This window comes from Pararge aegeria, chromosome 26 (genome assembly GCF_905163445.1).
Source record: "Pararge aegeria chromosome 26, ilParAegt1.1, whole genome shotgun sequence".
Classification (NCBI taxonomy): domain Eukaryota; kingdom Metazoa; phylum Arthropoda; class Insecta; order Lepidoptera; family Nymphalidae; genus Pararge; species Pararge aegeria.
The window spans coordinates 3,154,511-3,178,265 of record NC_053205.1 but is presented as its reverse complement, the minus strand read 5'-3'; the positions used below and the strand labels follow the sequence as shown (position 1 = coordinate 3,178,265).

Sequence of the window (23,755 nt, the reverse complement as noted above, 5' to 3'; positions counted from 1 at the left end):
TATTTTTGCTGATATGATATGATATATGATTTGCTTTTTTGATGATGATATAAACGATCCAGACTTTGATCCAGGTGAGTTTTCTCGTTCAAATATTGTTACCGAGGCCTTTTATGGTGACTATGGTAGAAACTCACCTGAAGATTCGCCCGATACCGTTATAAATCCGCCCCAACCAGTTACGAGCAGCGTATCGCAGCCACTTAGACCCAGAAGGTGGACAGCTGGTGAGGTTATGCGGCTTTCTCCACAGGAAATAAATAACATTGATGAGGAAAATGGTCGGAAGCAGGAAGTACTACCATTGTCACGTTCTCCTTATACCGCAAGCTCAACCCTTCACATCCAAGGAGAACATTCTGTTGGATCCATTTACCGAAAAATAGTGACCGATGAGGTATTAGATCTTATGGTCACACAAACAAATTTGTATGCAATACAAATAAAACAGAACACCAATATATCAATGCATAGCCGCATGAATCGGTGGACAGACGTGACAAAAGCTGAAATAATGAAATTCATCGGCTTGTACATGTTGATGGGTATTGTACAATTTCCCACATTGGAATCGCATTGGAAATTAGACGCGATTTATTACCATCCAATTTTTCACAATGTAAATATGTCGTATAATCGCTTTTCATCTATATTGCGTTGTTGGCACTTTGTCGATAATGAAGCTCCCAGAGATCCGCAGGAACGTTTGTACAAAATAAAGCCACTTTTAGACCTTGTCATCAACAACTGGAAAAGTTACATACACCTGGTGAATGTATTGTTATTGACGAATCAATGATGCCATTTAGAGGGAGGATATCTTTCCGTCAATACAACCCATCAAAAGCTCACAAATATGGCTTGAAAATTTATAAGCTCTGCACAGAAGAAGGATTTGTCTGGAACTATGTCATTTACATAGGGCGCGATCCCGAAATTGCTGATCTGGACAAGCCGGGAAGTGTCGTAGTTCAGTTATGCGATGGACTTTTAGACACTGGACGGGTTGTTGTGTGTGACAACTTCTACAACAGTGTAGGACTAGCAAAATATTTGCTGCAGCGGAAGACAGACTTATGCGGCACTCTACGAGTAAATAGGGTTGACCTTCCATGGGCAATAAAAATAAAGAAAATGGGCCCCAAAAAAGGTGAATTAGTTGCTCGTCAGAAAGATAATGTCACTGTGCTGAAATGGAGAGACAAACGTGACGTCGCTATGATATCTACTTGCCACGACGCTAGCATGCAAATGTCTTCTGGGTACCGCCCAATATCAAAACCGACAGCAGTGCTTTTCTACAATGATAGAAAGAAGGGCATAGATCTATCGGACCAGCTTTCAAGCTATTACGACCCTAAAAGAAAATCTCTAGCGTGGTATAAGAAGATTGCTCTGGATGTTTTGATTTGTGCGTCGGTTACAAACGCCACGCTATTGTATCAAAAACTACACCCAACTGCAAACAGAAAATCTCGCAAAACGATATTACAGGCGCAGCAAGAGATTATCAGGGAGTTCTTGCTATTGGACAATTCATCAGATACGAATGCCAATACACTGAGTAGTCCAAGACCGTCTACTAGTTCGATCACAAATCAACATTTTCTATCAAAAATTCAGCGAAAAGAGGACAATAAAATTATCCGAAAACGTTGTAATGGATGCTACGAAGACTTGCGAAAAGATGGTACAAGCTGGGAAACTGCTGCTAAACAAGTCAAACGCGTAGATACAGAGTGTTTGCAATGCAAAAAAACCTTTTGTTTGCCATGTTTCAAAAACAAACATAATTAGTTAGGAAGTGTAATTTCGTAAAAAATAAAGATATTTTTCCGTACGTCTTGGCGTTTTTCTTTACTATATGATTGTCTTAGCACGTCCCAAGCATATTTAGTACAGTACCAGCGCGTCCCGTAGAAATAATCGCTATAGAAGTTGTATATGTCCCCTGACACACATATGGCTCAGGAACGTATTAGTGCTTTCCAAGGGCAAGTTTCCTGAGCCATATGTGGTTCAGCGGACAGGGAACGTGTTAATTCCTTTTTTTTTTATAATTAAGTTTCCTATTTCGATAAATTCCCAGATTCTCATACTATAGTAGTTCTCTGTATTTTGCTAATAACCTCACGTACCTTTTGCTATTTGCTATCTTTTAATTAATATTAGTCTTAATGTCTTTTGTTTTATTGTAATGCTTCTCACGCTCTCATAATGTAAACTCCGTCTGATTGTGAACAACGCATCCGCCATCTTGCGCAGTGCTTGCCGCTTAGCTGAGCCACGTGTTCGCAATCAGACGAGTTGAAGCGGAATTATTTTTCACACGCTGGACGAAAATTCCAGGGTTCGAGTTCCTCGCTTCAAGTTCGAGTTCAAACCCAAGTTCCGGGTTCGACTCTCTACTGTTGTCGACGTCACCTCCGACGCCGATCTCCGGGTGCAGCTGAAGACCACCTCGTCTTCGCCTGCCTCGCTTCGGGTTCGACTCCCTCTGGTTGTCGACGTCACCGTCAACGTGCCGTCTCCTGGTGCAGCTGAAGACCACCTCGCCTTCGCCTGTTCCTTCTGGGCCACGCAATCAAGGGCTACAAGGGCAGTACTCGCCACTGCAGAATTTGGAAGCGAACTAATTGACGGGCCCTTTCACCCACGACCGCTGACCTTGTTACCCTAAATAAATTTGTGATTACGTGTTCCATCTTTTAATATACACTAACTAGAACCGTTTCAACAAGTAGAAACCGATCAAGCTGCTTTGTGAGTATATTTTCATTATTGTTTAAGTTACATAAGAATACTTGTTGCATCTTGTCCGTTCTGAGAGTGGGGCGTGCCATATATAACCTCTGGTATGCCTGAACGTGGATCAGCGCAAAGCAGTTATCTGCCGGAACGTGGATCCACGCTCTCCGACCAGCAGACAATTTTTTATAATTTTCTCTCATAAAAACGATGCAGAAGTGTCAAAATCGCTTGCGTCCTTGAATGAATGAATGTACCAAATTCTCTTATACCTGTCTTTAGTTCAGAAACTTGTTCATTCGTGTCACTGAATACTCGACTTCGTTGAGAACTAAGTGTTTGATTTTTTGTAATTACTGGACACAGTGAGTATATTTTTGTGTTATTTCAATAATTTCTTTCATTTAGAATAGTTTTCAATAAAATCTTATGAGAAATTTATGCAATTACTAAAATAATTAGAAGTAAACGATTTGTCGGTTAGTTTTTTTTTTCAAATTTATTCATAACTATTGTATTTCTTTCATTCTGAGTGCGTGTTATATATAGTTTTGAAGACTTTTTTGTCAAGATCTTCAATTTGCAAAGTGTTTTCGTCCATAATTCATAGTTTATTCAGAATCTTTGTTTTTCGATAGTCTTACCGCATATTGAGCGCGGATCCGCGTTCCGGCTAAGACGTACAGGGTGTTCAAATTTATACCACGCACTTTACTTGTTTATTTACTTTATTGAGTTGTCCAGAAAATATTTTGAGATATCTTGCATTGAACCTAACAATATTTTATTAATTTAATTTCAAGGTTATAAAATAATGGTGGTGTACCTAGATGTTGATAAGTATCTCAACAAAGGAGATTATTGCCTATGTCTTCGTGAAGCTATATGGCCTTGGAAAGAGACTCATTTTATAAAATTAAGTGCTTGTTTCATATGTAAAAAACGCACGAATTCTAAAATGCCTCGACATTTATGTCTTCGGACTGACAAAAAAAGTACTTTTAAAATGATATTACACGCTAAACATTTTTGGTGTCGAAACTGTATGTTTGCCATATATGAACATTACACAAATGACGAATGTAACATTTGTGCTGATTTCTAAATAACAAAAATTTAATTAAGTATTACAATGAGAAGGTTACTGTTATTTGTTTAAAACTAATAAAAAAATTCACATATAATTAGTTTTATTCTTTGACAAAGCAAGACTATACAAAATGTTGTAGAGGTAATTTATTTACATTTCGACTTCATGTCTTACATTATAATTTTACCTCCCAATTTGCTGTTATTTTATTTATTTCTAGATGGAATCAAATGTGAGGAATACTACACCACCTGAGTGGGAAGCAACTCAACCCATTGTGGGTATGGAAATACAGATTTCGCCCAACGGTTCTTTGTATGCACGACCTGATAAAACCGTATATATGGAAAAATCCCTATCCGGATCATTACATGTATGTATTGCACATATGTATGCCATTACTTTTTAAATAGAGGGGATGCTGTTTCATACATTTTGTGTCTATTGAGATGAAACAGCTGATAATTATTTTTTAAGCGGAGACTTCAATGAAGTCGGTTCTTGGTTTTTTATTTAAACCATTTTATTTCGAATCCAGGTGTAAATTTCTACATTACATTAATATTCGTTCGTTGTAGGTACTGAGAACGACAGCCAATGTCGAAGAATCCTCTGAACGACCTCGAATCCGGAGGAGGTTAGATTTAAATTCTTCACCTGATCTTGACGCTCCTGGGCCCTCAAATGAGGTTGGCAGCCAATTACTGAGAACAAAAGCCAATGTCGAAGAATCCTCTGAAGCACCTCGAATTTGGAGGAGGGTAGATTTAAATTTTTCACCTGATCCTGACGTTCCTGGGCCCTCAAATGAGGTTGGTATTGATTTGTACAATTACATTTTATATCCGTTTTTGCACATTTTGTAACATTGTAATTAATCAAACTTTTTTTGCAGCCAGTGCGGAATGTGGCAAGAGAGTCTTACGAGATGCAGCAACTCAGAATGTTAAATTTTGAAGATGAAAGCGATTCTGTTTCACCTATACCCTCTCATGAGGTTAGTCAGTACAAGCCATGGATACCATTGTAATACCAAGTCAAATCTATAGTAGAGAATATTTGTCTATGTCAATAATTCCTATCTATCTAAATTGGAATTGTCCTAAACTTAATTCAATAAGAATAACTTAATTTCTACCGACATGTTTTTCAGGTCGTAAATACATATCTGACGTCTGAACTAGCTGAGGCTTTGGCAGTCGATTCAGGAAGTGAAGATGACGAAGAAGACGATCTTGATGAAAATGATTTACGCAGGATTTTGGAAATAGAAGAAGAAGGGGAAGAAATAGAAGAAAGAGGGGAAGAGGAAGTTATGTTAAATTATGATTTCACGTGGTCTCAAAATTTCGAAGAATTTACTGGTACAGAAGAGAGATTTGAAGTACAGCCAGGACCCACAGTGCAGGAAGATACTCCAATTAAAATATTTAAATCCATCTGGGATAGGTCTGTAATGGAAAAAATTGTCAAAGAAACTAACTACTACGCATGGCAAAAAATTGCTGCTGCCGCCGAAGTCGAGGATGGTATTAAACCTAAATCCCGTCTCTATCAGTGGGAAGACACAACAGTAGAGGAGTTATACAAATTTTTCGGAATTATGATTTATATGGGAATATGCTACAGAAGCAGAATTGACGAGTACTGGACTACAGGCATACTAGGCATGCCAGAATTTAGAAAGCTAATGAGCAAAAACAGGTTCCTCTTACTGTTACGGTTTTTACATTTTGTTGACAACGATGAACTCGGTCCTAATATTCGCGGGTATGAGCGAAAGGTATCTAAAGTTGTTAATATTGTGGAACACTGCAACAAAAAATTTGGAGAAATATACAGGATGTTTGGTGCATCGTGTGCCAAATCGAATCTGATGATTGGAGGGGTCTTTGGCTATCTCTTCAGCCCTCGTAAAAAAATCTTGCTCAAACGGTTTTTTTTATACTGATTTTAAATTGTTTTTTTAAAAATTGTAAAAATTCTACATTTAAATTTTAATAAAAAATAAAGTTGTTAAGTATTAATTAATTTTCTTTTTAATCTTTAATTTGTAACGTTTTACGCTTCTTTTGAAACTAGAATTACACGCCAGCAACATCTAGTTTTTGTTTTACAGCCCCGCAAAGTTTTTTTTACGTAAAAAAATAAGCTTGAACGTCAACTTTCGGTTTTAATAAAAAAAAAACTAAAAGTGATCATGTTCTTCCAATTTTTTTAAAACATCTCTGGACTGTCCCCTTTCTAATGGTGTGCAATATGCCATGAAAAGTAATTAGTAACATCACTAATTTTCAAATTTTCTAAACTTGGTCGCAATTTTCTAATATTCAACAGGTGAAAGAAAAACAAGGGTTTGCGTAAATAACACTCACAATTCACAAGGCAGATGACATTTTCTGTCTCTTTCATAAAGTTATACGCCCGTTGTTCGTTTAAACAGGCAAAAATAGTTTTTTCACTCTAGTGAAGCGAAATCTATCTTCTATTCCTTTCTTGCATAGTGCAAACCTGTTTGAACCAATCGCGAACGGGCCCCGCGTCGCGTCGACACGGCGGCCATCTTATTTTTTAGTCGAGACATCACTGCCTCTGCTGCCTAACGTGTGTGCTAGCTTACTGTACTCCACGATTCTTTTATTTAGTTTTCGTTAAGTTTTGTTGTTTTTTGTTACGTTTTATTTACTTTTGGTGTTATTGTTAAACTTTGTTGACTTTTTTGTTGTTGCAATGACGACATACTCTAACGAGGAATATGCGGACATCATAATGGTTTATGGTGCAGCCCGTGGTGTCGCTCGTGCAGCGCAACGACTTTACCAGGAACGCTTTCCTGGTCGACGATTACCTGGCCGCAGAGTCTTCCAAGACACATACCGACGTTTACGCGAGACTGGGAGTGTCAATTTTCATGAACCAAGGGGACATGTTGTGCGACATAATGTTGAAGTGGACGAGAGAATACTGGCACTTTTTGAGGAAGACGACACAAGAAGCATTAGATATGTGGCGGCACAACTTGATATTTCAATATGGAAAGTGTGGAAAGTCCTTCGACAAAACGAAAAATATCCATTCCACGAGACTCCGGTTCAAGGTACGTAATTTAAAACCTTTGTTTGACGTTGCCTTTGTTTAGCAGGTATCCATAATCTTCTAGTGCAATTAATTACTGCTCAAGGGGAATTAAAAAGATTTTTGGTTGTTGCAGGTCTTGAGGGTGGCGACTTTGACAGACGAATGCACTTTTGTCGGTTTTTGTTACACACAGATGTGGATAATCCTGATTTTTTAAAAAGAATACTGTGGACTGACGAATCCAAATTTACCAGAGAAGGGATTCTTAACTTGCACAATTTACACCATTGGGCACCGAAACGGCAAAACCCACATGCCAAAAGACAGCAATCTTTTCAAAGACGGTTTAGTGTGAACGTTTGGGCAGGAGTGATTGGGAATCAGGTAATTGGACCGCACTACCTGCCTGATAACTTAAATGGCGATAATTATTTAGAGTTCCTGCAAAATGATCTGCCGGAATTATTGGCCGAGGTGCCCGTGTTTAATGAAGATGTGCCCATAGTATTTCAAAATGACGGCTGTCCCGCGCATTGGCGTTTAACTGTGAGGGAATACCTCGATAATGTGTTCCCCAATTCGTGGATTGGGCGCGATGGGCCTATTGCATGGCCTCCACGTTCCCCAGACTTAACTCCGTTAGATTTTTATGTCTGGGGACGTGCCAAAGAGCTAGTATACGCCACAGAAGTCCCAACGAGGGAGGTACTAATACAACGCATAGAAGCGGCCTTCGGTACAATTAAGAACGAAATACGGCTTCGGACTACAACTGTAACAATACGTCAAAGATGTCGGGCCTGCATTCGAAACAGGGGTGAACAATTTGAGCAGAATTTGTAAAAATTATGAAATAAATGTTTCAAATGCAATGTATTATTTTTATTTCAAGTAAAACCTACGAAATTTAAAAATTTTACCTGCTTGTGAGTTTTATTTACGCAAAAACTTGTTTTTCTTTCACCTGTTGAATATTAGAAAATTGTGACTAAGTTTAGAAAATTTGAAAATTAGTGATGTTACTAATTACTTTTCATGGCATATTGCACACCATTAGAAAGGGGACAGTCCAGAGATGTTTTAAAAAAATTGGAAGAACATGATCACTTTTAGTTTTTTTTTTATTAAAACCGAAAGTTGACGTTCAAGCTTATTTTTTTACGTAAAAAAAACTTTGCGGGGCTGTAAAACAAAAACTAGATGTTGCTGGCGTGTAATTCTAGTTTCAAAAGAAGCGTAAAACGTTACAAATTAAAGATTAAAAAGAAAATTAATTAATACTTAACAACTTTATTTTTTATTAAAATTTAAATGTAGAATTTTTACAATTTTTAAAAAAACAATTTAAAATCAGTATAAAAAAAACCGTTTGAGCAAGATTTTTTTACGAGGGCTGAAGAGATAGCCAAAGACCCCTCCAATCATCAGATTCGATTTGGCACACGATGCACCAAACATCCGGTATATCCCACACAGAGCCATAAGTATTGACGAGTCGCTGCTGCTGTGGAAGGGACGCCTGAGTTGGATTCAGTGCATTCGTTCTAAGGCAGCACGATTCGGTATTAAAACTTATGAGCTCTGTGAGGCGGAAACCGGATATCTGGTAAAATTATATATATATGCAGGTAAAGGTGAAAATTCTGAACCTATACATGGCTTTACTGGCGCAACTTCAAAAGTCGTCCTCAAATTGATAGAAGATTATCTAGGAAAAGGCTATTGTCTATACATGGACAATTTTTTTAATTCCGTTAGTCTTACACGGTTCCTGAAGCATAACCACACCGACGTTGTCGGAGTGTTAAATCGACGAAGAGTCGACACTCCGTCAGATATCAAAAACTTAAGCGAAAGACAATTGCAGCGGGGGCAGATTGTCTCTCGCCACTGTGGTGACGTAGCAGTAACGGTTTGGAGAGATGTCAAGCTTGTGACCACAATATCTACGTTTCATAAGCCCGAAACTGCTCCAGGCCGCCGAGCAGGAGTCACTTACGAAAAACCCATTGCAGTCCACAGTTATAATAAATACATGGGGGGCGTGGACTTAAAAGACCAGAAGCTCTCCATGTATTTATTAGAACGAAAACGAGGGCTAAAATGGTATTTGAAAGTTTTTCGGCGCCTGCTGAACTGCAGTATTCTAAACAGTTATATCATACATAAATGTCGCAGCGCAGCAAATTACAGTCACAGGAAATTTCGTTTAATTCTAGCAGATGCACTCTGTAAGGAACATAATAAAATACAGCGCATAAGGCCTAATACCAGTGTGTCGTCCGGAGATAACAGTCGAAGCTGTAATGGACATGTCCCAGACTACATACCAGTTGACACAACAAACCGGACTAATAAACGTCAAAATCGCCAGAAACGAGGACGTTGTGTGCAATGCCTAGCTAACAAACAACGAAAGGAAACAAACATAATTTGCTCGCAGTGTAAAGTGTTCCTGTGTGTAGGCCAATGTTGGCGTACCTATCACGAATTATGAATAGACATAGACATGCAGAAGTCGTGGTGGCCTAGCGGTAGAGCGCTCGCCTCTCATACGGGAGGTCGTGGTTCAAATCCCGGCGCGGACCAATGATATTTTTCAAGTCCGTATTTTTCTAAGAAAAATTACCACTGACTTTAAACGGTGAAGGAAAACATCGTGAGGAAACCAGCAAGTCGAAGAACCTAGCAAGTTTGAGGACTTGTGATATCCACCAACACGCACTGGGTCAGCGCGGTGGATTATGATCCTGATTGGGTAGGCCATGCTCCTGCAGTGGAGTCGTTTAGAACGAAGGCTGATGATGATAGACATGCATTCATGAATATGAAAATAACTTTATCGATTCGAGTCGATTTGAATTTATGTAGCATTTTTTGTTTTTGTAATAAAACCATTCCACTATACCTACTTAGTTCACATTGTTTTATTTCTAAACTAAAATAGTTACAGTAGGTGATACAATAATAAAGTACAAAATAAAATTTAAAAATTAAAAAAAATGGAACATCCTTTGTACAAATATACATGGCTTTGCCGGAACGCGGATCCGCGCGTTCGTATCACTCTGTTTTTCGCGGCAGATAGCGTAATTGTCAAATGGCTGCGTCCGGCATACCAAAGGATAAATGTTCGGATGATTCTTAGTTTTACTCATTGAGTGGTAAACTGTGAAAGCAAAATAATCACTATGGAATCTTTAACCAACGATGACATTAGTGTATTCACTAAACCATTTGTGGTTAATAACATGCATAGGTATATACGACTGTGGTACATAAGTGATAAACTTCCTAGTTGGTTGTTAGAAGATCCAGACATAAAACCTTTTTATACCCCTTGTACGGATCACTTTACTTCCGCGTGTTCCATTTCAAGCGATGAAATTGATGGCGTGTTTCCTATGATGGCGTACTGCGTAATGTGTATTAAAAATGGTAAATTATTACTAGTGTATTAGTAATGCTATTTATTGCGTTTTAAGATATGTTATTTGATTTTATCATTTTAATTATTTTCAGATCAAGACAAAGTGGAGGAGGTGTAAAAAGAAAAATTGCTGTCACAAAATATTCTTCGAGTAAGCGTCCATGTTCTCAAGAGCCTTCAACATCTGCTGCGGTGGTAACAACGAACCCAATACAGGAAGAAACAACTACATCTGTAAGTTCTATAATACTATCGAATGCCCTAACTGCAAAGTATATGTTAACAGAAAATATTATACCAATCATCTTAAAAGCAATACTCATAGCAAAAATGTTCTAAGTTTAAATCCCAACTTAAATAATGTTCAATTAATAGAAACTGCTTTCGGACGGCGGATAGTAACGTACAGAATCCCCAATTCCACTAAAACTAATTCTATATTCGAAACTCCTGAGCACTTTCTTAACATAATTAAAAATACTGTATATAATTTGCTTGATAATGCTTTAAAAGAGCATACTACAATAAAAGTAAATTTTATTTTACAAGGAGATTTTGTACAACCAACAAAAAATATAGAAAACACTTTTGATTTTCAAACATTTAATTATATGTTTTGTTTAGGTGATGACGTTAGTGTTATTTATTCTAGTAGCAGTACAGAAATTTCAAACAAAATAAGTAATTTTGAAAAGAAAGACAGTGGATCGAGTCTTAAAAAAATAAAGTATATTGATATAAACATTAATAAATTTAACCCATTAAAAGGATCTTCTTATATAGATTTACCTTTAGACATTAAACAAAAGCGGGCTATAATTAATGTAAAAAACAAATATCATCAATGTTTTAAATGGGCAATACTTTCTGCTTAATAGTTAATAAAAATTCAGATAGAGTATCTTCATATTTATCTAAACATAACCCTTTAAATTTCACAAATATTCCCGGTTAAATTAAAAGATATTAATAAATTTGAGTGCTTTAATAATATAAGTATAAATGTTTTTGGTCTTGATCGTGATATAACAAATAAATCTACGAAAATAATTGGTCCACTATATTTCACAAAATGTCGTAAACAAAATCATGTTAATTTATTATTCATTAATGGATCCAATGGTCATTATTGTTATATTAAAAATCTTTCTCGATTAGTCAGCCGACAAATAAATTCACATGAACATATTTGTGATGGTTGTCTGCTTTACTTTGAAACTAATTCTAAATTGAAAATTCATCAACAACATGATTGTAATCACATCCGAACCGATTTACCGAACGCTGCGAGAGCTAAATTAACGTTTGATAAATATGAGAGGAAGTTAAAAGTACCTTTTGTTATTTATGCAGATTTTGAATCATTTTTAAATCCTATACAAGGCTGTGGTAATAATACCTACCTCGTATACTGAAAATATGCAGAGACACGATGAACACAGTTTTGGGTACTATATAAAATGTGCATTTAATGATAGTTTGTCTAAGTATGAAACATATACGGGTAATAATTGTTCCAAAGTATTTATGGAGAGGTTAAGCGAAGACGTTAATCAAAACTTAACTGTGATTAACCCTCTTCCCCTCACGGTGGATATGAAGGATAAAATATCTGTCACTACTACATGTTATATATGTGATAAAGATCTCGATTCTGAAAATAAAATAGATTTTAATAAATATACTGGTACCTTTGTAGGTGTCTGTCATACAAGTTGTGCAGAAAAGTTTGAAACCCCCAAATTGATTCCCATGATTTTACACAACCTAAGATGCTCATTTCATTGTGCATGCATTAAATTTTTCGGAGGGTGAAGTAAAAGTCATACCCCAAAATAAAGAGCGATATATTTCTTTTTCAAAAATTATACAAATAGGTGTTAATAAGTATGAATTAAGGTTCATTGATTCTTTGAAATTTTTGTCATGTAGTATAGATTCGTTATCGAAAAATTTAAATGATGAAAACTTTACTGAACTGAGTAGGAATTTTCAAAATATTGATGATCTTCGTTATTTAAAACGTAAAGGTATATATCCCTATGATTTTATGACTTCATTTGAATCTTTAAAGTTAACGTCACTTCCCACACAAGAACAGTTTTTTAATACACTAACTAACAGTGCAGTATCAAATGAGGATTATAGACATGCTACGGAAGTTTGGGTTCATTTTAAATGTCGTGATATGGGTGACTATTCTGACTTATACCTAAAAACAGATGTACTTCTTTTAACTGATATATTTGAAAATTTAAGGGTGGATTGCACCAAAATTCTAGTTAAAGTTACTGTTAGGGTTAACTATAACGAGAATCTTAACGAGCGTTAGTTCACATCGTCGAATTGTGTTGCACCATCATAAAATTAGCTAACGTTAAAGTTATTCGGGTTACTAGTGAAATGAGGCATTTATGTCCCTAAAGATGCGTGGGCAGTATTTTTTCATATGACAATACTTTATGAAAATGACAAGTTGACAATTGACAACTGTGATTGACATTGACGACATGACAGATGAATACACATTTAGCGCGATTTATTGGTTACAATTTGTAAATTTTGTGCTAAAGGTTCTTTAATTTATTGAAAAAGTGCAATTTTCAGTTATGGAAGAACAAAAATCAGCACATAATAATGAATTTCAACAATTCCTGGCCAAGTAAGTATTTATTCAGTTTCAGATGTATTTTTAACTTAACACGATTGCAGTAATTTGTATTCAAAGCTTTATGATCCCCACATAAATATGACTGATAATTTTTTTTCCGCTTATCTAGAGGTCCCCGATAGAAGGAATGATCATGACCGAAGCTGTGGACCGAATATTTATTCCGTGCGTGGTTCTGTGATTTATTCAAAATTTTGTTTATTTTATTTGCAGAGAGAGAAGTTCTAATTTTACACAAAAGGAAGTAGACAGACTCTCAGATTTATTTCATAAATACAAACAAATATTAATGTGCAAGAAAACGGACGGAGTCAGCTCCAGACAAAAAGAAAACGTATGGAAATCTATTGAATAGGATAATCTATTGAGCCGCATGCATAGTACTCCAAAGCTATCAGTACTTGCTGTATTGGAGTTATAGCCTTGTTCCTGAAATATAATAATATGATATCAATACCGGTAGGCGCAGGCCTTCACTAGATCAATAAATGTATATGGTAGGTACATACACTATTTAATTAAGAATATTTACTTACTTCATTGTTCCCAACACTAACAAGTGCGTCAAATGGAGAGCCAACGCATGTGCTAGATTTTTGGAAACTCTAAATCTTTCCAAGAAAGTATTTTCATCCCATTTCCTTAGCCTATCAATTCTAGGTAGATAAACTTTGTTTCGTCTCCGCAAATGCACATACTCTTCGTCTTCCGTATCGGAATCTGATGAACTACTTTCCCACAAGACTTGTTGGAGCAATGACATTAAAGATCTCTAAAATCCACACAAATTCGAAAATAACTTTATCTGGCAAAAAAATATGAAAAACTAAAACCCAACAACAAAACATTCAATTCAACTGAGAAGTGACAGATCACAGACATAAAAACCTAAATATTTGACAATAACTTTAACGTTTGACCACCCATTTGGCGGTGGTTATTGTTAATGTCAAAAATGACGTCATTTTAACCATAGGCTGATGGTGCAACTCATTTTAAGCTAAATCGTTAATTTGACGAACGATTTGACGTTAACGTTTCATATTTAACGATAACGTGGGATGGTGCAATCCACCCTTAGAAACGTATGTATTAAAACATATGATTTAGATCCCGTTCAATATTATACAGCACCGGGACTTAGTTGGGATGCAATGTTGAAGTATACACAAGTGATATTAGAGCTACTAACAAATTTTGATAATATAGCTTTTGTAAGATCCGGTATACGTGGTGGTGTCTCCCAATGCAGCAACCGTTATGCACAAGCTAATAATAAATTTATGCCAAACTTTGATGAGAAAGTTCAATCATCTTATATTACGTACTTAGATGCTAACAATTTATATGGTTGGGCTATGTCTCAGTATCTTCCTACGGGTGGTTTTGAATGGGTGGATTGTAATACTGATTTTAATATTCCAATTGATTCTGATGTAGGATATATTCTTGAAGTCGATTTAGAATATCCACAAGATTTGCATGATCTGCATTCCGATTTTCCACTATGCCCAGAGAATATTTTAGCTGGATCCCGGGAGCAAGCATTTAAAATTAGTTCCAAATTTATATGATAAAAATAAATATGTAATTCATTACAGAAACCTTAAACAATCTCTTGAAATGGGGTTAAAACTAAAAAATGTCCATAGAATTTTAAAATTTCAACAGAGTCCTTGGTTACAAAAATATATTGATTTAAATACAAAACTACGTACATCTGCTCATTCCGATTTTGAAAAAGACTTTTATAAACTAATAAATAATTCAATATTTGGGAAAACTATGGAAAACATTGAAAAACGAGTGGATGTTAAATTATGTATGCATTGGGGTAAAGTCAGAGGTGCTCAAAAACTTATTGCGAGACCTGAGATTCATAGCCTTTCAATATTCTCAAAAAATTTTGTCGCTATTCAACTTAAAAAATGAAAATATTTTACAATAAACCCATATATTTAAGACTTTGTATTTTAGATATTTCTAAAACCCTCATCGTCATCGAGACTATCAGGGTGGCGCTGGAACAGAAAAAATTCTGCGCCAAAGTGGACCGTATCCGGACGGGGAGAAACAAAAAGGTTATCCTCAGCTGCAGCACAAAAGAGGACTTGGCAGCAATTAAAAAAGACACGCGCGACTGCAAACATCTCAAAGTCGAAGAAGCGAAGGTGGCACGCGCGACTGCAAACACCTCAAAGTCGAAGAAGCGAAGGCGAAAAATCCCCTTGCCAAGGTGAAGGACGTTCTGGCATACCACACGGACGAGGAAATGTGTGAGAGGATCCTGAGGCAAAACGGAAGACCTGCTGCTAAAGGTCAGACATTTCATATCTCTGCTAGGGGCACCTCAATAGACACAAAAGGGCAAAACGCGCTGGGACAGATCTGGTTCATCAAGGCCAATCTACAGCGCTCCAAACTAGCAACGGCGGAACTGCTAGAGACGGCGACGAAGGGAAAGGGATTTCGGTAGCCCTGGTCCAAGAACCATACGTGGAAAGACCGGGACACCGAAACAACAACCCGGCACGAGAGTCATCCAGTGCACTCTGAACTGCCAGAAGCGAGTAAAGGCGGCAATAATAGTCTTCGGCGACCATCTGGAGGTTATTCAAGACCCCCAGCTGATCACCGAGACTATGCGCACGCAATCTGCGTGTCTTAGTCTGGGAACCGATAACCTCGTAGTGGGAGGAGACGTAAACGCCTGGAGTCCATGGTGGGGAAGTGACTCAGAAAGCCCCAGAGGAGCCGCATACACCGCCTTTTTGAATAGCATGGATCTCCAGATCCTAAACACCGGGAATACACCAACCATTCGAAATGCACAGAGATAAACTATGCACGAGTAAAGTTGACGTCACCGCGTGCATCCCTGCTGGGCAGGATCCAAGTGTGGAAAGTGGATCGAAGTAGCACAACATCGGACCATAACGCGATAACCCTTGACCTCCAGCTGGAAACGGCACTAAAACCTTTGGAGCCGGTAAAAACGCGGAGGGTACAATACCAAAAAGGCACGCTGGTCCGACTTCGCCACTTACTTGCGAATTGATTCGCATCGCGCATTCCTGCGATGTTTCGTCACATTTGTTGACGCCATTTTTAGTTCGCTCTGAGACAGCGTTTGGGAAAGACGTACACTTTAAAGTAAAAAAATGACTGAGTACGACGTTGATTTTCTTATATCACTGATTGAGGAGCACCCTGTTCTTTGGGACACTAGTAACGAAGATTACAAAAATAAATTCTTCAAGCAAGAAGCTTGGAAGAAAGTATGTAAAAGTTTATTTCCTAATTTCGAGGAAAAAGAAAACAATGAAAAAACTAAACTTGGTAAGTAGACAAATACATTTATTACAATTTCTTTTTACTTTTTACATAAACTACATAGAAATCAAATAATCTATACATTATTCTTAAATTTTTTGTAGTTGCCAGCTTAATGCCCCAACTTCACTAGTAAAGTAATCCGAATATTCGTTTCTTATAATATTTGCATTTACCTGACTACCTACATTCAACCGTTGTTGGATTGGTAGTTGTAGTTCGGAATCATCTATGACCATTTCAACAGGAGTTTCTAATCCATCACGATTAAGTACAAAATTATGTAATATGCAACAAGCCTTGACAATGTCTATTGCAAAATCATATGAGACGTTAATGGGCCGGTGAAATATTCGCCACTTATTGGCCAGTATACCGAAAGCACACTCGACATATCTTCTTGCCCTACTCAAACGGTAGTTGAATACTCTTTGTTTAACAGACAAATGCTTGCCTGAATAAGGGCGCATGACATTATTCGAAATAGAAAAAGCTTCATCTCCGACAAAAACAAATGGAACCGGTTCTTGAAAGCCCGGTAACGGCCTCGATATTGGTGTAGGCAAGTCCCCTCTAATCTGTAAGTCGTACAGTTTCGTGTTGTGGAAAATAGTGGAGTCGCTTTCCTTTCCGTATGCTCCTATGTCCACATAGATGAATCTGTATTTCGAGTCAACAATAGCCAACAAAACAATTGAAGTGTAGCCCTTGTAATTAAAAAAAAGTGATCCACTGTTCGGAGGACTACGAATACGAATGTGTTTCCCATCAACGGCTCCAATACAATTAGGGAAGTTGGCCTACTTGGCAAAGTCTGCAGCAATTTCTTCAAACAGCTGTTGCGTTATTTTTGGTATGTTTGCATTTAAACAATGTTTCCATATTGCGCTACAAACTAATCGTATTATCTTAGCAACTGTACTTACTCCACGATAATAATCTAAATGTATAGTTCTGATTTCATTTCCGGTTGCTAGGAATCTGTAATATAAATTAAAAAAAAATAAGGATTAATTTATATAACAACTAGTGGACGCCCGCAGCTTCGCTCGCGTAGAATTAGACCCATTAACGACGTACCCGCGTTCGGGTTACCCACTTGACTTCAAAAACGGCAAAGTTTCATACTAACTTCGCACCCCCGTTTTACCCCCTTAGGGGGTGAATTTTCAAAAATCCTTTCTTAGTGCTCTCCTACGCTATAAAAGGAACCCCTGTGCAAAATTTCAAGTTTCTAGCCCTTATAGTTTAGGCCCTGCGTTGATATGTCAGTCAGTCAGTCAGTCAGTCAGTCAGTCAATCAGTCAGTCAGTCAGTCAGTCACCTTCTCCTTTTATATATATAGATTACTTTTTTTTGCAGGTAATTCAGTGATACAAAGATGGAGGGGGATTAAAGATACCTTTAATAAATATGAAAAGAAACTCAAAGATGCAAGTAGGTCAGGATCTGGATCAAAAAAAATAAAAGAATACCATCTTTACAAACAATTACAATTTCTTAAGAAAAATTTACAAAATGAGACCACTACCAGTATAAATGAAACAGAAAATGAGCAAGGTAATCCAGAAGGTACATCTGAAAAACGTTACCAAAAGCAGCCACCAAAAAGAAAGAAGGTTGATAATAATTTTGAAGACGAAATTGTAAAGATTTTAAAGGAACCCGAGAATAGGCACATATCTTTTTTTAAAGGTATTCTACCATCACTTGAAAGATTAGATGACAATAAAACATTAATATTTCAAAGCAGAGTTCTTCAAATTTTAACAGAATTGCATCAACCTCAAGGCTACTACTATCCGAATACCAACTTCCAGGTTGGATGTCAGACTCAACATTTTACAACATCTCAACAATCGCCATTGATACGTTCACATTCATCTAACATACCAGATCAAATTGATTCACCTAGTAATGATTTTTCTAACTCAAGCATAATAAGCACACATTCAACGGAAGAAGACTATGATTTTTCGTTTAGTTGAATGTAATATTTGGGACTCTTCTTTCAATAAAAACGAATGTAAACAATTAACTTTTGTTTTTACTTTACTTACCGGATAGTGAGGCCAATCATTTCCAGAGGCATAACAGGAATTCTCCCCTTGTACGATCGTTTCTGAAGATATGGTGATAATAAACTTAAAAGTTCTTCGAATGAAGATATGCTCATTCTAAAATCATCAAAAAATTTTTTTTCGTCGGTTTTCAAAGCTTCATATTTTTGATGAAAATAGTTCCCATCGGGATTCATAATAGTAATAAATGGATGAACCCAAAATCTTCTTTGTTTCTCTTTCCTGTATCTCCTAAGCAATAACAAAAGTGCACACTTCTTTTTACGATCCATGTCACGAACTAGTTTACAAAATACGTTCAGTATAGTTGACGGTCGTCGAAGGAATGGTCACCCTGAGAGACGCCTTGCCGCACGAAATCGCATCGCAGCAATTCGAGTCGCAATTTTCTGCGTTGCGAATATGCATCGCGTCGCATCGCAGTTTTGTGTTCAAGCCCTTAGCCAGCTAATGCCCAGGAAAGGTAGACGAAGAGCCAGGAAAAAGAAGGATCCTATCATCAGTCGCACACTCGGTCATGCTGTACGGCGCACCAGTCTGAAGCCAAGCACTCCAAATGGCTAAATATAGTAATATGCTCGGCAGAATTCAGCGGCATTTTGCTATCCGAATCTGTAGTGCTTACCGAACAGTATCCAAGGAAGCTGTTCTGGTAATAGCAGGCTTGATACCTAAAGATAGGTTATTCAAAGAGAGAAAAAGGCTGTCCAAAACACGCGACCATGGAACCCTGAAAGAAGAGCGGCAGAAAACTCTACAAGAATAAGGAAAGGAATGGAAGGAAAGGGGAAAAGGACAGTGGACTCGAGACCTTATACAAGACCTTGAATTTGGACAGGAAATATGGGGAGGTCGATAAGCTAATGACACAGGAGCTGAGTCGGAATGGAGTATTTAACCTGTATGCAATAGGCAAGGCAGCCAGTGAAAACTGCAAGGGCAGTTTTGTGGTAAGGAGAACACGCCTAATCATGCGATACTTTATTGCATAGAGTTTTAAGAGACGAGGAATAAAGCTGGCGAAAAAGGAGAGCCTTTAAAAAAAGACAATCTGGTGTCGCTGACAAGATGCTGAGAAGTAAGGAGGAATGGAATAGGGGTGCAACAGTGCTCAAAAACATTATGGGAAGACGAGTAAAGGATGAATGGAATCGGCAAAAACAGAACGCAGCCAGATTAGACAGCCCCCTTCCTGAAGTAATGCGTATTGCGGTTCCGGGAAGGAAGCCACTGAATGTAGGTTTTAGTCCGTAGGGCACTGAGTGATTCGACTCCTAGTGCAGTGGGGCATGTCAACTTGGTTTAGGCCTGCTGACATCCATGAGGATTTCCTCCTACAATCAAAAAAAGGTTACTCTCTAACCATGTAAATAGGTTAGATCCTAATAGGTATCATACAGATGCTTTATGGCAAAAAAAAACTATACCATCTGTACCTCCTATTCTCACGGGTCTCGTACTATGCAATTCCAATTCTATTATTACGAAGAACGGTCAGCAAAGTCATCTGTGCTACCACTACCATCTACTGCGGTCATCAACTTGTCTGCTCAGTGTGGCGATTATGGGCAAACCCTCCTGTTGGGTTTATTCCAGAGGCCTTTATTCCAGAAGTGGACTGTTATAAGCTATTGATGATCATTTGGCTACGCACTTGCAAATTGTGAAACAATCTCCCATATAATGTGTTCCGTCAAAAGTATGTCTAGGGTTAAAGACCCACTCGTTAAAAAAGATAGTTTGATGAATTCTAAATAGGAAAATTCCTCAAAGGCCGGCAAAACATTGGCTGCTCTTGTGGTTCTGCAGTTTTTTTTATTGTTTTGGTGCTCCCACATTGCCGTTAGAAAATGTTTAATAACGTTAGTAAACATTTGTTAGCAAACATTTAATCACAAATAAATTTTCATGTTAGAAAATGTTTAGTAATGTTAGTAAACATTTTATAACAAAACAAATTATAACAAAATAAAACATGTGTTATCTTTTGTTTGTAAACATTTTATAAGGGTGATGGCGGGATAGGCGGTGCGGTGCGGTGGGGGTTAGAGTACGCAGGTCGCTGCGCGTGGTGTCTCGCTTGTCAGTTCCTTTGTGTCAGCGTGCATCGCTGTGCGTGTGTATTAGTGGTTGCGCGTGCGCCAAGCAATAAAATATGTCCGGTAATTGGAATAACGATGATGTTTACAAACTGATTGAAATGTTTCAAGCAAGAGAAGTACTATGGAACACGATGTCAGAGAGCTACAAAGACCGAAATAAAAAACACGATGCTTGGATGGAAATTGCCAGTGAATTTAATATGGATAAAAAAGTAATTGAAAAAAAGATTCGATCACTCGTAGGTCAATTTAACCGAGAATGTAAATCTAATAAATCTGGTGCAGGAGCTAATGAGTCAAGTAAATGGTTTGCATTTAAAAAACTCATGTTCCTTAAAGGCAAAAATATTCCAAGTTTAACTGTCGATGGAGGGTTGCAGGTGAGTTTTATTTTAACGTCTTTTAATAATATTTAGATGCCCAGTCCAAAAACCCTTCATTTGAAAAATATTCTGCGAATTCTTTTCTTATTTCTTTCCCATCATCTGTCAGGGATTCACATGCTTCAAGTGGTGTTAATTGCTGCTGTTCTAATCTCCATTGTCCATCGATACGTGTACGAGTTACTATGTCATCTCCATCATAGTATTGAGATGGAGCGTAAATCATGCTCGATTCAGTTTTTCTTATAAAATTATGCAGTAGCACGCATGTCATAATTAAAGTAGTAGTTTTTTCTGGATCTAATAATATTGTAGTTCGTAAAACTCTAAATCTGGCTGACAAAATCCCAAATGCGTTCTCTACTGTTCTCCTCGCACGACTCAGTCTATAACTGAAGATTCTTTCCTTAGAATTGCTATCCTGTGGTCCTGGAAAAGGTTTTAATAAGTGTTTTTGTAAAGGGAACGCATCATCTGTTACGAACACATAAGGAAGAGGTTTGTTTCTGCCTGGTAGTGAGCTGTCACTGGGTATTTTTAAACTATTGTCGTTAATTTTATTTCGAAATTTTGTGTTTGCGAAAACTCCGCCATCACTTATGCGTCCTTGGCAGCCAATATTCACGTACAGAAAGTTGTATTCTGCGTCCACTATCGCTAAAAGTACAACGCTGTAAAATCCTTTATAGTTGTAATATTCACTGCCGCTATCAATTGGCTTTTGTATGGCTACGTGCTTTCCATCGATACTTCCTAAGCAATTTGGGAAATTCCATTTTTCTTCAAATGAATTTGCCACGTGTAGCCACTCTTGAGGTGTTGTTGGTATCTGGAACAAAAATAGAAGATTAAGAAATAGGCGCGAAAAATAAATTTATAACTCGTTATTCTAACAAATTTTATTGGATATTTTTATTAAGTATGAAATATTAATAGAATACACTATAAAAAAATATGATTTCAGTTAAGGGTTGTTAAGTAATAGAAAAAGAAAATCGCGGTTATAGATTTTTTTACAATTTTAGCTAATTTGACGCGCCTATAACTTGAAATTATCGTTTAGTTCTATTCTTTCAGGGTAACGAAGAAAACAGAATTGCTTCAGAAAACACTCTCAGTTTGAACGAAACAGGAAATACTGTCACTGATGAAACTACGGGCACGCCTTTCGCCACCCCAAAACCATTTCGGAAAAGAAGACGGCCTGAAGTAGAACAAGATCCAACACAACAAGAAGCTGTAAATATTTTACAAAGAATGTACGAATCTAGAAAAAGCAGGGATGAAAATGACGCATTTGGAGAGTATGTCTCGATGAAACTGAAACAAATAAAAAACAGTAATGCTAAGAATACTGCTCAACATCACATTAACAATATTTTGTACAATGCGACAATGGGACAATATGATTTTCCAACAACCTTTACAGACCCAACCGCTAGTAGTTCCTGGGGATACAACTCTGAACCAAATCTATCCACTTTTTCGGAAAATAATGCTGACTGTAGCTCGAGAGGATACTACACCGCACCGAGTCCCTCGGCTTCATTTGAAACCAGTTCTTCGGATAACTCCAGGACACATACTCGTACCAGCGCAAGAACACAGAGTCCGTCTAATTTATCGGAATCAAGCCAAGATTCGACCCAATCATTAAACGATTTGTTGGAATCAATCAAAAATTAAAAAATACATGTTTGGTTTGTTAAGTATTAAAAAAATTATTAGTAAGGTAAGATAGGTACCTACCTAAAGTATGATTAGATTAGATCATATTAAAAGTAAATAAAAAAATAATTAAAAATGTTGTTTGACTTACCTGTATGTATTCCTTTAAAACCTCATTGAGAGCCTCGCACACTTCTGGTACGATAATAGATATCACTTGGTCTGACAACTTGAACACATTTCCAAGACTTTTATAACTGCTACCAGTTGCCAAAAATCTTAACGTTACCGCAAGTCTTTCCGTCACACTTACAGATTTTCTAAATGTAGTGTCTCGTTTGCCTATTTTTGCCCCAATTAAATTTTGTAGATATTCAAATTCGGAACTGTTCATTCTTATAAAATCTTTTAAGCAACCATCAATACCTAAATCCTTGAGATAGTCTGTGGCACTATATTTTCCTCTAGCTTTTAGCGTTTGGCGCATCCAATAAGAGCGCTTTTTCTTCTTTTTTAAACAAAAAATAAAAGCTATTCCAATGAGCAAATCTTCTTCCATTTTCGTGTAGACGTCCTCAGCCCTCAGAAGGCGAAACCAAACTGCGAGCCAATACTAGATGTTATAAAATGTTTAAACATTTTCCATCAATGTAGGAGCACTTATAACATGTAACAGTTTCTAACAAAGTGCAACAATTGTTAACATTTGTTAGTAAATGTTTTGGTGTTATAAAATGTTTACAAACATTTTATAACGGCAATGTGGGAGCACCATTTGAAGTGACCAAGAAGATGGTCTAATGTTAATTGGAAAACCATCGCCTATAAACGGATAAACACTTCGCAGGGCACGCCTCATGTTCCTACCACTGGCAACCACTTCAGACCGGAACCCATCATTGCACCAATGCTGTGTTCCGGCAGTTCCTCTTCAGCGGATGCATGGCGGTGGTACTTCCCCGTTCTGTTACAAAAAGCTCTAAATGTGCATAGAGTGGTAATCGGTTAACCACCTAGTATCTATCATACTAACCATCATCATCGTAGACTGCATAAAAAAACGGTACTTTCTTTTGAAAAATTATATTATCATTTATTTTAGACGGAAAGAAAAACCTGGAACGTTGGCCGGGAGGATGTCCATTTAGAATGGTCACCAATGGAGTCCTTT

At 37.3% G+C, this 23,755-nt stretch overlaps 4 protein-coding genes across 5 annotated transcripts; 3 read left to right on the top strand and 1 right to left on the bottom strand.

The window, feature by feature from the left end:
- The first annotated feature begins 2,856 nt into the window (after positions 1 to 2,856).
- LOC120635005 (piggyBac transposable element-derived protein 4-like) lies at positions 2,857 to 12,093 on the top strand. The gene is made up of 7 exons (XM_039905912.1): positions 2,857 to 3,113; positions 4,059 to 4,211; positions 4,417 to 4,650; positions 4,734 to 4,835; positions 4,992 to 5,683; positions 10,439 to 10,580; positions 12,046 to 12,093. The coding sequence occupies exons 2-7, from the start codon at positions 4,059 to 4,061 to the stop codon at positions 12,091 to 12,093; spliced, it is 1,371 nt and encodes a 456-aa protein (XP_039761846.1). The 5' UTR covers positions 2,857 to 3,113.
- Positions 12,094 to 16,178: 4,085 nt separating this feature from the next.
- LOC120635071 lies at positions 16,179 to 18,346 on the top strand. The gene is made up of 2 exons (XM_039905978.1): positions 16,179 to 16,356; positions 17,713 to 18,346. The coding sequence occupies exons 1-2, from the start codon at positions 16,179 to 16,181 to the stop codon at positions 18,336 to 18,338; spliced, it is 804 nt and encodes a 267-aa protein (XP_039761912.1). The 3' UTR covers positions 18,339 to 18,346.
- A 2,146-nt stretch (positions 18,347 to 20,492) lies between these two features.
- LOC120635070 lies at positions 20,493 to 22,652 on the top strand. Its single transcript, XM_039905977.1, has 2 exons — positions 20,493 to 20,913; positions 21,994 to 22,652. Exons 1-2 carry the CDS (start codon positions 20,587 to 20,589, stop codon positions 22,600 to 22,602), a joined length of 936 nt encoding a protein of 311 aa, XP_039761911.1. The 5' UTR covers positions 20,493 to 20,586; the 3' UTR covers positions 22,603 to 22,652.
- Positions 20,706 to 23,358, bottom strand: LOC120635068 (putative nuclease HARBI1). Of its 2 annotated transcripts, XM_039905976.1 has the most exons (3): positions 22,736 to 23,358; positions 21,546 to 21,745; positions 20,706 to 21,345 (listed from the first exon to the last, which is right to left on the bottom strand). In XM_039905976.1, the coding sequence occupies exons 1-3, from the start codon at positions 23,141 to 23,143 to the stop codon at positions 21,333 to 21,335; spliced, it is 621 nt and encodes a 206-aa protein (XP_039761910.1). In that variant the 5' UTR covers positions 23,144 to 23,358; the 3' UTR covers positions 20,706 to 21,332. The 2 variants fall into 2 exon arrangements, with proteins under 2 accessions (XP_039761910.1, XP_039761909.1); XM_039905975.1 differs by having other exon boundaries at positions 20,706 to 21,745.
- Between the last annotated feature and the right edge of the window lie 397 nt (positions 23,359 to 23,755).